The following is a 13653-nucleotide window of genomic DNA, read 5'->3' on the forward strand; positions in this document are numbered from 1 at the left end:
AAGGTGAAATCAAGGGAACAGGTAAACTTGATTGCCTTGGAGTACCTAGACTTGACAAGGTTCTACTAGTCAAAGGACTAACTGTAAACCTCATAAGCATTAGCCAACTGTGTGATCAAGGTCTGAATGTTAACTTCACCAAAACTGAATGCCTAATCCTTGACATAAAGAGTGAAGTAATTATGAGAGGAATCAGGACCAAAGACAATTGCTACATATGGAGCTCTCAATTGGATTGTCCCTTAAAGTATTGGGTGAATACAGATGCCCTCAAGAGTGATGAAAAACAAGGCTGGGGAAAATGTCACACAAAGATGTCACACCAGAAGTCCAGAGGAGAAAAGGTTATGATGGCTCAAAAAACTGAGAGGGTAGACCAAACAGGTGGATATTTGACCAGTCACAGGGAGAATGGAACTGTGGGGACTAAGCCACAAAGGACTCTGTGCAAAAAGGCCAAGGACAATATGGAGAAGATTTGGGTGACTCCTGTGAAAGGTATAGAAGATGATAACAGTTGGGCTCAACTGGGTTGGATGAACCATTTACTGGTTGCAGACAATGTTACGCATGATGTCATAACATTGTATTATGACTTCCTGAATGCTGAAGTCAGGTCCAAAAATCACATTCAACACAGATGGACAAAATACTGTTCTAGCTATTGTTACTCCATTAGGAAATTTGTGAAAGACAAATTCAGAAGTCAAGAGTTTGGACTAGAACTAGCAGACAAGCTTGCAAGGAATTTGGGTAAAATTGAATATGAGGAAGGGAAATTAGGGATTTGGACTCTTGAGAAATTATGGCAATTAAAAAGAAAAGATAAAAGAAATAAAAATAATGTCTGCCATTTAAAAAGAAAGAGCCACATTAATAATAAATCATTCCCAAGCTTTGAAAACAATATCTATTCCCTTAGCACACGCTACCTAAACTCAGCAACTGCCATTCCCATTCAACTTCTAAGAAAAGCTCAGCTAGGGCAAAGAAACCTTCCTCAAAAGTCCTACAGCATGTCTCAACATCCATCATCATCTGGTTCCAAATCCTCCAAACATGCAAAGACTTCATCCATGGAGTTTGTAGATGAAGATGTTATGGACGTCACTCCTCTATGCATGATACCTGGCGACACCACAGGTACCTCCTCCGATGCTGGAGATAAGCAAGGTAATACCTCTGGTAACTCCTCCCTTCCTAAAGACATGTATTACACTGATCGCGCTATAAGGAGACTGGTTACTAGAATACTGAGTGAAGGACACAAAGTTGAAGGGGTCTCTACCCCTCTGTCTAGAAGGGAACCCTCTCCTGAGAGAGAACCCCATGCTGATAAAGATGATGATTCATCTAGATCAGAAAAAGAGGTGGCTGCTGAAGGGCTTTGCTCTCTAGGTAAAACCCTACCTAGCAAGAAACAAAATGTGCCTCAAGAAAAGATTATTGATCTGGAGGAAGAAAGCACTGAAGGAGAAGATGATCCTTTGGTTCATCTGGTTAAACCTAGCATAGCAGAGAAACTGAGAACTCAGAAAGGAAAAAGTATGGCTAAAATAAGAGCTGCTAGAGTGAAAAAGACTGCAGGAGTAGGACCCTCAAAACCCTGGAGCAAGGTTGAGGTTGGAAAAAGAAAAGAAAGACACAGCTCTGATTCTGAGGAGGATGTTAAAGACGATGTCCCAGACATCTCCCCTGCAAAAAGGCAGGCAGTTCAGAAATCTCCTGGAAAGGCTGCTGCTGTCCATCTAGACAATATCTCCTTTCATTTGGAAGATGAAGCAGCAAAGTGGGAATATGTCATTCAGAGAAGAGTAGCCATTGAAAGAGAACTTGGACAAGAAGTTGTAGAGGTAAAGGAGGTAATTGAGCTGATCAAAAATGCTGGACTCATGAAGACTGTGGTAACCCTACCCCAATGCTATGAGGGGCTGGTTAAAGAGTTTATTGTCAATATCCCTGAGGATATTCATGATAAGAACAACAGGGAGTTTTGCATGGTATTTGTAAGAGGCAAATGTGTAAAATTCTCCCCAAGTGTCATCAACAAGTTCCTAGAAAGAGGAATGGATGGAGGAGTAGACCTAGAAACTACAGACAATAAGGTCTGTAGGGCTATCACAGCTGGCCAAGTTAAGGAATGGCCCAGTAGAAATCACTTATCAGCGGGAAAGCTCAGTGTTAAATATGCCATCCTGCACAAGATTGGCTCAGCTAATTGGATTCCTACTAATCATGCCTCTACTATCTCCATCAATCTTGGAAGAATCATTCATGCAATTGGAACAAGGGTTAACTATGATTTTGGCAAGTTCATATTTGAACAAACCATTAGACATGCTTCTACAAATGCTGTGAAGTTACCCATTGCCTTTCCCTCCCTTATTTGTGGCATTATCCTGAGCCAACAACCAGGGATTCTGAGCACAAATGACATCCCAAGCAGGAGAAAATCCCCTTTGTCCATCCATTACAAGCTGTTTGAGGGAAGTCATGTCAATGATGTCATGACATATGCCAGAAGGGAGTCTGCATCCAAAGGAAGTCTGATTGACCAACTAAAAGAGACCCGCAAAGAATTGGAAAATGGTATAAGGGTGGCCAAGGCCAGAAAGGAAGCTTTAGAAGTTCTCATCTGTAGCCTGGAAAGGGAAGACAGAGAAAAGGCTGGAAAGGAATCAAATACAAGATCCCAATCCTGTTCTGAAAGCTCAGAAGACTCTGAAGGTGTAGCTGAAGATGAAGATGAAGGTGAAGGAGATACTTCTTCTTCTGATTAATGGTCCCTGACTGAATTGAAGACTTGGAGGGGTGCTGGAAGGTGTGGTGGAAGTTGTTGCTGATTGGAAGGCTGTTGTCTTGTTTGGTTTTTTGTTTTTGTATTTTGTGGCAGTCCTCTTGATGCCTGTTATGTAATATTTAGGGCTCTTAATGAGTTCCCTGGATTTGTTCATTATCTCAGCTGTCTGCTGTGTATAATGTTGTTGTGTACTTCCTGAATATTATGTTTTAACATGCTTAATGTTATAACATCTGTTTTAACTTTCTCTGCTAGGCTAATAGACATTTATTTTGTCTGATTGGTCACCTTTGGTCAATTTTGACTAAAAAGGGGGAGAAGTGCTTGATATGGAAGTTGGATGTGGCTGATCAGAAGGACAACTATTATTGAAAGAGGTGCACATGTGTTGATGTTGTAGCAGATGTCAGTATGACATTCTGGCTGGTACAAGTACTGGAGTTCAGTAGTTGTTTTTTGGTGAATGCACAGATTTAGGGGGAGAAGAAGTACCCTTGTGCACTGTGCATGTGCGTGTCTTACTAGTTGCATCCATAACTAGTAATTCTGTTGATTGTTGCACAAATTGAGGGGGAGGAGAAGTACCCTTATGCATATGTGTATTACTAGTAGCCATAACTAGTAATTGTTTTGCTTCTGCTGCTGATTAAACTACAGTTATGTGGTTTAAACTGCTGATAGTTTGCCTTGTGAACAAAAATGACAGATATATGTTTTAGCCAAAATTTGCCAAAGGGGGAGTTTGTTGATTCTAAGTGTTGGCAGCAATTTTGGTAAAACAAAGAGTGTTCACAAGATGTCATGTGTGATGTCTTAACATAAGATATCCTATGTACCTGCTGGAGTTAAAGAACATGTGCAAGCAGGATTGTTTCAGAATGCCATATACAATGACAAGGCTTCTGATATTAGTTGTACCTGCTGGAGCTTAAATGGAAGACATGTTCATGCAGGATTGTTTCAGATGACATACACAATGTCATGATATCTGATATGGCTGTACCTGCTATAAAAAGAAATATGGATTATGCAGGATTTTTCCAGATGTCAGACCCGATGTCATGACATCCTGTACACAGAACATTCAATATGAATGTCTGGTGTTTTGTGATTGCACAATTAATGGCAATCATTGGTTGATTGAAGATATGGCTAGCTGGCGCATTCTATCAGGGATTTCAACCAAATTTACTTATTTTCCAGGGAGATCTATACAGCTGTTATAAAAAGATTTGATTGGAAAATAGATTTAGGGTTTTCAAGATGTCCAATGTTTCTATAAAAGGGGACTCAGAAAACCTGTTTGAACACACAACCAAGACTGAGCGAAATTTAGAGAGAGAGCTAGGGTTTGTGTCTGTAGGTCATTCAAGTCATCTGTTGATGATTGAATTGGACTGATTTGTCTTCTTGATCAAAGCTTTGAAGCAAGATCAAGAGTGTGTCTTCTTGATTGAAACTGTGAAGTAAAATTAAGAGTTTGTAATTGAAAAGTATTTTCTTTTCACAAGGGATTGTTGTTTAAAATCACGGGTGTGTGATTGTAAGGGAAGTGAGTGGGTTCTCATATCTAAGAGTGCTTAGGTAGAAATTGCACGGGTAGAGATTAGGTGAGAAAGACTGTAACTTGGTGAAGTGTATGGATAGTCTTTGAACTAATTCTATTATAGTGAATTTCCTTCCTGGCTTGGTAGCCCCCAGACGTAGGTGAGTTGCACCGAACTGGGTTAACAATTGCTTGTGTTATTTGATTTACCATTCTGTTTCTGCTTATCCATTGTTTATAACCAGATATCAGTGTCGTGACATTACCTTCGACATCTTATATCTGATACCAGAATTTCACATAAACATATTTAGAAAAGTGAGCATTTTTGGTAATGTTGACTAGTAGTCAACTGTTGACTTTTTGGTCAACAGTTGACCAAAGTCAACATGATCTATCAATCCTAAAATTTCATCTTTCTTCATCCATCATCTTCATGCCATGTTGCTCCATTTGATTTGTCTACAAAGGTAAATAACATAAATTAACACTTGAAACCATTTGACGTTAACATTTCAAGACCATTTGAAGTGAACATTCAAAATCATTTGACATTAGCTTTTCAAAACCATTTAAAAACTACTTGACTTAACATTTGAAACCATTTGAACTTAATATTTAAATCCATTTCCATTAACCTTTAAAAGTATCTTTCAAATCCATCCAATATAAATGATCTTCAAAACCATTTTCGATTAGCATTTCAGTCCATTTTAAACATATCAATCCATTTCAAATTAACTTTTATTAACATTTCGATCCATTTTAATTTAACTTTATTAAACATTTAAATCCATTATTAATCAACCTTTGTTAATATTCAAACCATTCCAAGGTAACCTCCCACCATTAGTTCTATGAACTACGGAGCTTTGAATTCCTTATTGCACTATAAGGATACGTAGGCATGGGGGTCCCAATCTTCACCGATCACTTTATTTAATATCCCCTTATTATTTTGCGAGTAATCCTTTAGATATAACACCCATTCAAGAAAGAACAATGAAAATGATTCCCGTTGAGTACAACAAATGTAAGGGGTACTAATAACTTCCCCTTGCATAACCGACTTCATTACTTAGTTTTCTCTTTCCCCCGGGTTTTATCAATGTTTTTCATTTCCTTCAGGAATAAATAAAGTTCGGTGGATACTCTATTGTATGTTCGAGCGTGTGAAGCATTCAAGTATATTTTCGCTAGCTTCAGCTGGCGACTCTGCTGGGGATATTATGCTACTTGGAGTATTTCCTAGTCGCTAAAAGGAGTCGAGCCTAGTTTTGATTGCTTCTCCATTTGTTTGGGTGTTTACCTTTATGCTTTACTTGATTTATTTATCGCAGTCTTTATTGCTTTAAATATTGTTTATACTAGATATTATCTGTTATAGTCTCTGTTGGGTTGGGGTTATGCTACATGAGAGAAGCTCTACACCTGAGCTGAGTATATACACAGGATAGACTTGTGGATAGTCGCGTACACCTACGTTTTGCGCATTGGGTTATCATAAGAACCACACATATACTAGATTCACTTGGAATTACTTTTGTCCTGCGAGAATTCGCTATGACAAGGTTCTTTCATTTCGAGTCGATGACTCTAGGAACCTTCTAGGAACTACCTTCTGAAGACTGAAACCTACCTGTGAGGGGGATACGAGTTTTTGTGTAGGAAACCATAAACTCTACATACCTTTATTCTCATGGATACATCAGACCCTTGATCCTACATCAAGCAGTATACACAAATTATCCTGATTATTTTGTGCTGTTAACATATATTATTGCATATCATTTTTGCATTTCTGTATATATGCCATAATTTTGAACCTGGGTTATTATATCATCAACACTTTGAATCTATGGAAGTTGCATAATTATTTGCATTCCATCCCCAACATATGCATTCATTCATATACATCACATGCATGTCAGCTAGAAAGAGCTCACGTTGTCCTTTGCTCAACAAGAAAGACGGTGAATCTTCGACACTAGTACTTCACAAGAGGTAACAAATCGAGAATCATGACATATATGGAACAAGAGAATTCTACCTATAGGGAAACCTTGGCTCAGTTCCAAGAAAAAATGGACACCTTCCAAGGTAACATGAACACCATAATGGAGTACCTTCAAGCTTAGAAGGCTACTACCTCTACCTCTACCTCTGCCAATCCTACTACTACTGTGGTTACTGATGCCATTGCTGTTGTCACCACTTCAGCCGATGATATTGTTGATCCTGTGATTCAACCTATGGTAAGCTAGTAAATCTGTCAGTTGAATCCTAGTAGGCATGCTGCTGCCTATCCGTGGGGGTTTCCTCAAAACTTTACTCCCCAAGTTTCTAATAAGAATGCTTTTGTGCCATATCAACCGTTTGTTATGCATCCTGCCAATGGAAATTCTGTTGCTCATACTTGGGGAATGACCATTCACTCTCCCCAGATGGTTAGATGAGATTAACCCAAAACATGCTCTTCAAACTTCTACACCAGTTACAGTTGAAACTCCTAACGATAACAAATATGAGTACAGAGGCCCTAGCCTTCATTTTCGTCTTCCTCATCGGGTTACTCAACCTACTGCTCAAAATTTAGATCAAGGTGTTCAGATACCTCCTCCTTATCCCGAGACATCTTCTGATGTTGCACCTCTGTTTATGTATTCTGGGGTACCCTATGCTCTATATTAGGGTCAATATGGCCATACTATTGGTCAGATGGTTAATATGGGATTGATGTATCCTCAAGGGTATCCCAAGTTTTCTTCTCCTCCAATCATTACTCAGGAAACTTCTCAGGGTGTTGAACTCCCCAATCATCAAACTAATCTTTAGCCTGCTAATCAGATTGCTTTTGGTTCAGATCGGAACATACAAGCATATTATCAATTATTAGATGAGAGGATAAGAGCCATTGAATGTTTCTATACTTTCGATATGGATGCTAAGTACCTATGTCTAGTTCCTAATGTGGTACTTCCTCATAAGTTCAAAGCACCAGACCTACCAAAATACAAATGTTTGAGCTGTCCTAGGAGTCATGTCATTATGTATTGTAGGAAGATGACATCCTACATTAATAATGATGAGATTTTTATCCATTACTTCTAAGACAACTTATCTAGGGCATCCTTAGACTGGTATATGAGCATGGAGCGCAGTAAAATCAGATCTTGGAAGGACTTGTCTGAAGCCATTGTCAAGCCATATAAGTATAACCTGGATATGGCTCCCACCAGGTTACAACTGCAAAATCAAGCCTGCAAGAGCAGTGAAACATTCAAAGAATACGCTCAAAGGTTGCGTGAAATGGCTTCCCGAGTTAGACTTGCTCTGACAGACGCTGAATTGGTCGATATTTTCATGAGCACTCTTCAAGGTATATACTATAAGAAGATGGTTGGTAGTTTATCGTCCAATTTTTTCGACATAGTAACCATTGAAGAACAAATTGAGAATGGGCTAAAAACAGGAAAGATTGCTAGTGTTGATAATCCAGCAGTGGTTAAGAAATCTCAGAGGTTTCTAAGAAGAAAGAGGGTGAGGCAAGTGCTATGATAGCAAATGCCTACCCTCAAGTTCAAGCTTATATGGCTTCTGTGCCATACTACCCATATTCGTATGTTGCCGTTGCCAAATATCAGCAACCGGCATACCAACCTCAGTATCAACAGCCTCCACAGGCTCTGGTATCTCAAAATCAGTGACCTTCGCAAGATAACAGAAACCAGAGTCAGGGTCCAGAAATATGTTATGATAAAAATCGTCCTTAGCGTGACCAAATCAGTGTATCATATGCTCAGTTACTCCCATATCTTGTCCAGCAAGGGGAAATTGTGCCAAAGGATATTCCACCTGCCATTTTCCCTTATCATGTAAATCATAACCCTAATGCCTCATGTGCCTACCATGCCGGGCACATATGAAATTCTACCGAGGATTGTTGGCCTCTCAAAACCAGGGTACAAGAGCTGATTGATTAGAAGGCATTGCCCTTCTCTGAGACATGGCCCAATGTCATAACTAACCTGTTGCCATATCATAATGTAAAGATACTTAAGCAACTAGTGGTGGAGATTTCTCAAATTCAATTACCTCTTCAGATGAGCATCAAGGCTAACAACATCATAGTGTTCAATCATGTCTCATTTGTAATCTTTTCTTGTTTGTTAATTGTTGTTCATTTGTAAAACTTGTCTGTTTTTCAGATGATAATAATAATGAAATAAACGTGCATGTTTTGTTTAATTCCATTCATGTTCACTCATATTTTATTTTATCAGTATCAAACTGTTGCTCAAGCAAAATCAAAAGAGAATGATGCAAATAAAGTACGCACGATCGCTACCTGTATGCTTTGAATAAAACCGTGCTGATGATGTAAGGCATTGTTCAAATCCCTAAACACTGGAGATATAAGGAAGATAATCCCTAGTCAACCCCTTTGGACCTTGAAGCAGGAGTTTCTTTCTTTAATACATAAAACCCTCAATTTTAACTAGGGGTAGGGTAGTCTTCAGTTAGTTTGATCTTGCGCTCAAATTCCAGAAGGAGAATATCTCATTGGGTTCCTTAACCATCATTGCCAGTATTTCAAAATCCTTTTCTGAAAGATGAACGCTTGTTTCAAGCTAACTTAACGTAGGAATGGAGAACATCATGGAGAACGGGTGAGTTAGAATAGGTTTTGAGCCTTATATCCTTTCTTTCTGAAACCATGAACCATACCATGTTACAACCCTCAAAAGTCCTAATTGAACCAATGTTTATTTCGAAAGCATACTATGGGAAGATCACGTAAAATCTGACTCCTAAAGATTCGCTTGTCAATTGTATTGATACTGATATGGCATTCTAATCAGTGATTCATTCATTATATGTCATAATCTTAGTGAACATACTTGAGTTTCAAAACTTGCATGAGCATGACATTACAATTATCATTTTCAAAATGAGCATTTTTACTTACGAATAGGCACTTGACATCAAGAAAGTTTACAAAATGGGAAGATTGAACATTTCTTCTGATATCCCATAGCTCAAATCTCTTCAGGGTACAATCAATCTGAGGAAACCACGCCGAGATTCTATAAATCTCTCCGAATCACCTAGACAGTGGAAAACTTACTTTAAGGTTCATATTAGGACAAGCCACCCACGAGAAGTCGATCACTCATAGAAATGGTTAATCAAGAGGATACAATTTCAAGACGTTGGGGCAAGCCAGTTTGAAATATTCAGACTATGAGACTACTCCATAACTTATGACTGGGGAAATTAGTGCAGATACCTAATATATTGGGGCAGAGGCAGGATACACGGGTACAAGCTCTCTCCATGTTTAAGACCAAGTGAAGAGAGGTGGCAACAACTGTTCAACTTGAAGTAGGGGTCAGAGAATCACGTCTACGTGACCATTATCCTAGCCCAAAACTCCCACCTCCCTCTATATGAGCATCTGGATTAACCATTGCATACATCATCATCATGTATTAATCACGTCGCCTCACTCATGCATATCATTCATCTAGCATAGCATGAAGTCGTGTGTGTAAATTTAGAAAATCAAAGCCCAATATTTTATTGGCACTCCCAAAACCAAACTTGCAAGGCATCTTTTAAAGCCTGATTCTGTTTGGTACTTTCCTCAAAATCCAACTTGCTCAACATCTTTTAAAGCCCAGTTTGCTTGGTATCTTTTTCCTAGTCTTCACGACTTGATAACCTTTTGTTCTCGACCTTTATGGTTGATGAACATTTTTCCGACCTCTAGGGTTGATAATCTTTTTCCAAACTTCGTGGTTGTTGGATATTTTTTCAACCTTCATGGTTGATCATCCATTGTTTCCAAGCTTCATGGTTGTTGATTTTTTTTCCAAAACTTCATAGTTAATGACCTCTTTGTTTCCGGCCGTTATTGTTAGTACCTTAAGATTGGCATTAATTTTGTAAAACAAATAATGTAATCACCTATGTTGTTTTAATATGTTGGGTTGAAGAAGTTCAACATCTGGACCAACATGTCATGTAAGATGTCACGACATCGGGACTGTGACATCTCACATGTGTATAAAACTGAATCAGTTAATTCTGGTTTGTGTTAAATGATTAATTAGGATATCTGGTGAATATCCTAACTCCTATGTGGAGATCTTGAAGATTCAATCATAAGATTTGGTGAATATATTTGGTGAATATACAATTTCAAAATATGGAGATCTTTTAGGAAATAAAAGATTGAAGACCTTGATTGTAGCAGAAGAATTCTGCCAGCTCTGTAACAGCAAAGGAAAAGCTTGCTGCGATTTCTGAAGGCCCAAATCCAGTTGGGTGGTTAGGTTATAAATAGTAGATTGTAACCTAGGTTTTGTAAGCCTCAAACAATGTAAAAATTAGAGGTGCGTGTAAGGTAAACCTCCCAACCTGTGGGAAGGTTACCAGGTGTTTCTCAGTGCTTGAAAGCATGAGATTATTTGTAACTCAAAGCCTGTAAGCAAGAGTTGTTATGTTCTTGAACGAAGCTGTGAAGCATGTTCAAGTTGTTTAAACATTACATTGTAATTGTAGTGATAGGAATGGAAACTGGAGGTTTCTATCTAGGAGTGCCTAGGTATATATTGCATTGGGTAGGGATTAAGTGAAGAGTTGTAAATGGGGAAGTTTAACTCTGAATTAATACTGCTAATAGTGGATCTTCTTCCTGGCTTGGTATGCCCCCAGAGTAGGTAATGTTGTACCGAACTGGGTTAATAGTTACTGGTGTTTTTACCTTCTGCACACTATATTCTGTCTGTTATAACTCAGTCTGGTGTTAGTCTGTTTATGAAGGGTATAACAGACCTGACACATAGCCTGCAGTCTGAATGCAAAACAGAATGTTATGACATTCATAATTGATTGCTAATACTGATGTATAGACTGATTGGTCTGTTACAGTTCAACCATTTGTAATGTTGGAACAGGTGATGTTCAAATCAATGTTGAGACATCATGCTGATAACTGGACAGGATCAATAAACATAAGTGTTATGTTTGATCTCTACTGTGTCTTTGTACTAGATGGACCAAACTGGATGTTCTTCTGTCCATGGTGGTATAGTAGCAGATGTCATGACATCTGTGACTGTGTGCATATGAGTACTGGGTTTTAATTTTTATAACTGTCTTACTGTATTAGTAACAATGTTGGATCAGATGTCATGACTTCGTGTAGAACATCTGAACTCTGACTATACCAGAATTTCAATTGGTATCAGAGCAGGCATCCTGTTCTGTTTCTGGATGAGATCCATGGGTGATACTTTCTGGTATCTTGCAAGAAGTTATGTCAGTACTGTTGTTGGAACCTGTGGAAGGTTCTGCGATTCCCCTGAATGGTCCCTTGAAGTAGGTGGATGGACTATTCATGATAGGATCTGTGTGTACCTGTCTCTGGAGGTTGACAATTGGCCTTTGTGTGGAACAGCTCTGCTAGTATTGAATCATATTCGATCTTGGAGGCTGATCTGGAGAAGTGTGTGTTCATAGGTTGAGTTGTATTATGATTTCCGCTGCATAATACCTGGAAAAACTCAAACTCTGATGTAGTTTCCCCTCATGTGGATGAAAGGCTGCTGTATTCGAGATTGCATCATAATCTACTGAAGATGTCAAAGATACTTGAGTATCCTCAAGTCCACTCATCATGACGTTCTCACTTCAGGATTGTAAGAATCACCTGATCACTGATTCTTTTACTCTCTTGGGTAGTGTATATGAAGACCTTGAAGACTTTCAAGGAGGGTTTTGTTCCAAGAAGGTGGAACTAATGTTCAATGTGATGTTAGAACATGTTGTTCAACAAGTATGCAACTACTGGTTGAGCAGATGTGTTTAGGTGTCAAACAAAGGGATATGTTTGTTTGGAACCTACTCCTGACCTGGAAGAGGAGACATCTGTGTGTGCTAAGTTGACAAGGGTAGGGTCAACTGTATGTGTTCTCAAGAAGGTCACCTTTAGACGTCTGATCTCTAGAAGTGAAGCTGGTTGAAATGTGACATGGTGCAATTTCCTGCTGTCTGTCTTATTCCTATAGATTGATCAGGATTGGATAGTTGTTCCCTGAAGTACTATGTTGTGTTGGAAGACAAGTCCCCTGGATAATAGAAGTAAATACTGGGGTAACCTGATTGATAAGTCATTTGAGAGGATTGGGACCATGAATCTAGTCATTCAAACACCATGCTCAGAAGTGACAATTCTTTCAAGGAGTGAGAATATGTAGATTCAGAGATTGGTTGAGGTAGTATGCTCTGGCAATGCATAGCTACTATTGATGGGTGTTGTTTTTCTTTCACCAGTACTTATGGTCAGTTGGAGTCTGATTGGTGTGATTGGAGTATGTATATGTATAACTCATAGAGTTAATTGCCACCGATAGGGGTGATGTATGTCATGTTGAGATATTTGTGTACAATGCATGGATATTGGTGTGAAGTTTCCATGATTGTTAATTTAAGGGGGAGTTTTGGTTAACCTCCTCACGTTTGGTCACCTAGGGTCTGGTTGGTTGTTGACCTGTGTCACATGGGTTCAGGTTGTTGTGTGACACATTTGCAAGGAAGGATCCATCTCTCTCATTCCTTAGGGTGAATCTAATCTGGAAAGATTCTCAAAACTGTTGAGGTGCTTGCAAGCAGAAGATGTTGACACAAGAAGAGTATTTTCAAAGTATTCTTATGGTGGAAGTATCTGAAAGGAAAATTGGGAAAGGATTTAAGATCAATGTCTACTTGTGCCAAGTACAAGTATTTAATTGATTATCCTTGGAACTTAAGATAACTGATGTTTTTTTAAAAGATGTTGGAACATCTTGTCTTCAAGACCTTGTGCAGAATCACAAGAAGGATAGTACATTGGTTTATGATCTATCACTTTGGTGGCAGCAAAAGCATATGATCTCTGAAAAGGTTTCCTGGCAAGAAACATGTTCAACCTTGGTGTGTACAAGAAGAAGGAAACATCATAGTCCTGATGGTGGTTACTTGGATCAGTTCACTTCTGATCTAGGTAAGGAAGTGCATTAGCTAATGCACATTGTGGAGTCAAGAACAAGTGGCAGCGGTCTTGACATCATGGAAACAACTTTGCTTTAGGAAGTGGAATCCTTGGTATAGCTGAAGGGATAGTTTCTAACTGGTCCTTCTGAAGACTCATGCATCAGAGTGTCTGATGTCTTTGGAGAAGAAGCAGGGATTCATCAAGGTGTGAGCTTGGATGACTTAACTGCAAACCTGCAGGATGGAGGATGTTTACTCAAACTTGGTT

General features: G+C 38.9%; 1 protein-coding gene across 1 annotated transcript; it reads left to right on the plus strand.

Moving 5' to 3' along the window:
• The first annotated feature begins 1016 nt into the window (after nucleotides 1–1016).
• On the plus strand, nucleotides 1017–7181 carry LOC127130053 (uncharacterized). Its single transcript, XM_051059129.1, has 4 exons — nucleotides 1017–1398; nucleotides 1462–2105; nucleotides 6485–6601; nucleotides 7038–7181. Exons 1-4 carry the CDS (start codon nucleotides 1017–1019, stop codon nucleotides 7179–7181), a joined length of 1287 nt encoding a protein of 428 aa, XP_050915086.1.
• Nucleotides 7182–13653: the final 6472 nt, after the last annotated feature.

This window comes from Lathyrus oleraceus, chromosome 3 (genome assembly GCF_024323335.1).
Source record: "Lathyrus oleraceus cultivar Zhongwan6 chromosome 3, CAAS_Psat_ZW6_1.0, whole genome shotgun sequence".
Classification (NCBI taxonomy): domain Eukaryota; kingdom Viridiplantae; phylum Streptophyta; class Magnoliopsida; order Fabales; family Fabaceae; genus Lathyrus; species Lathyrus oleraceus.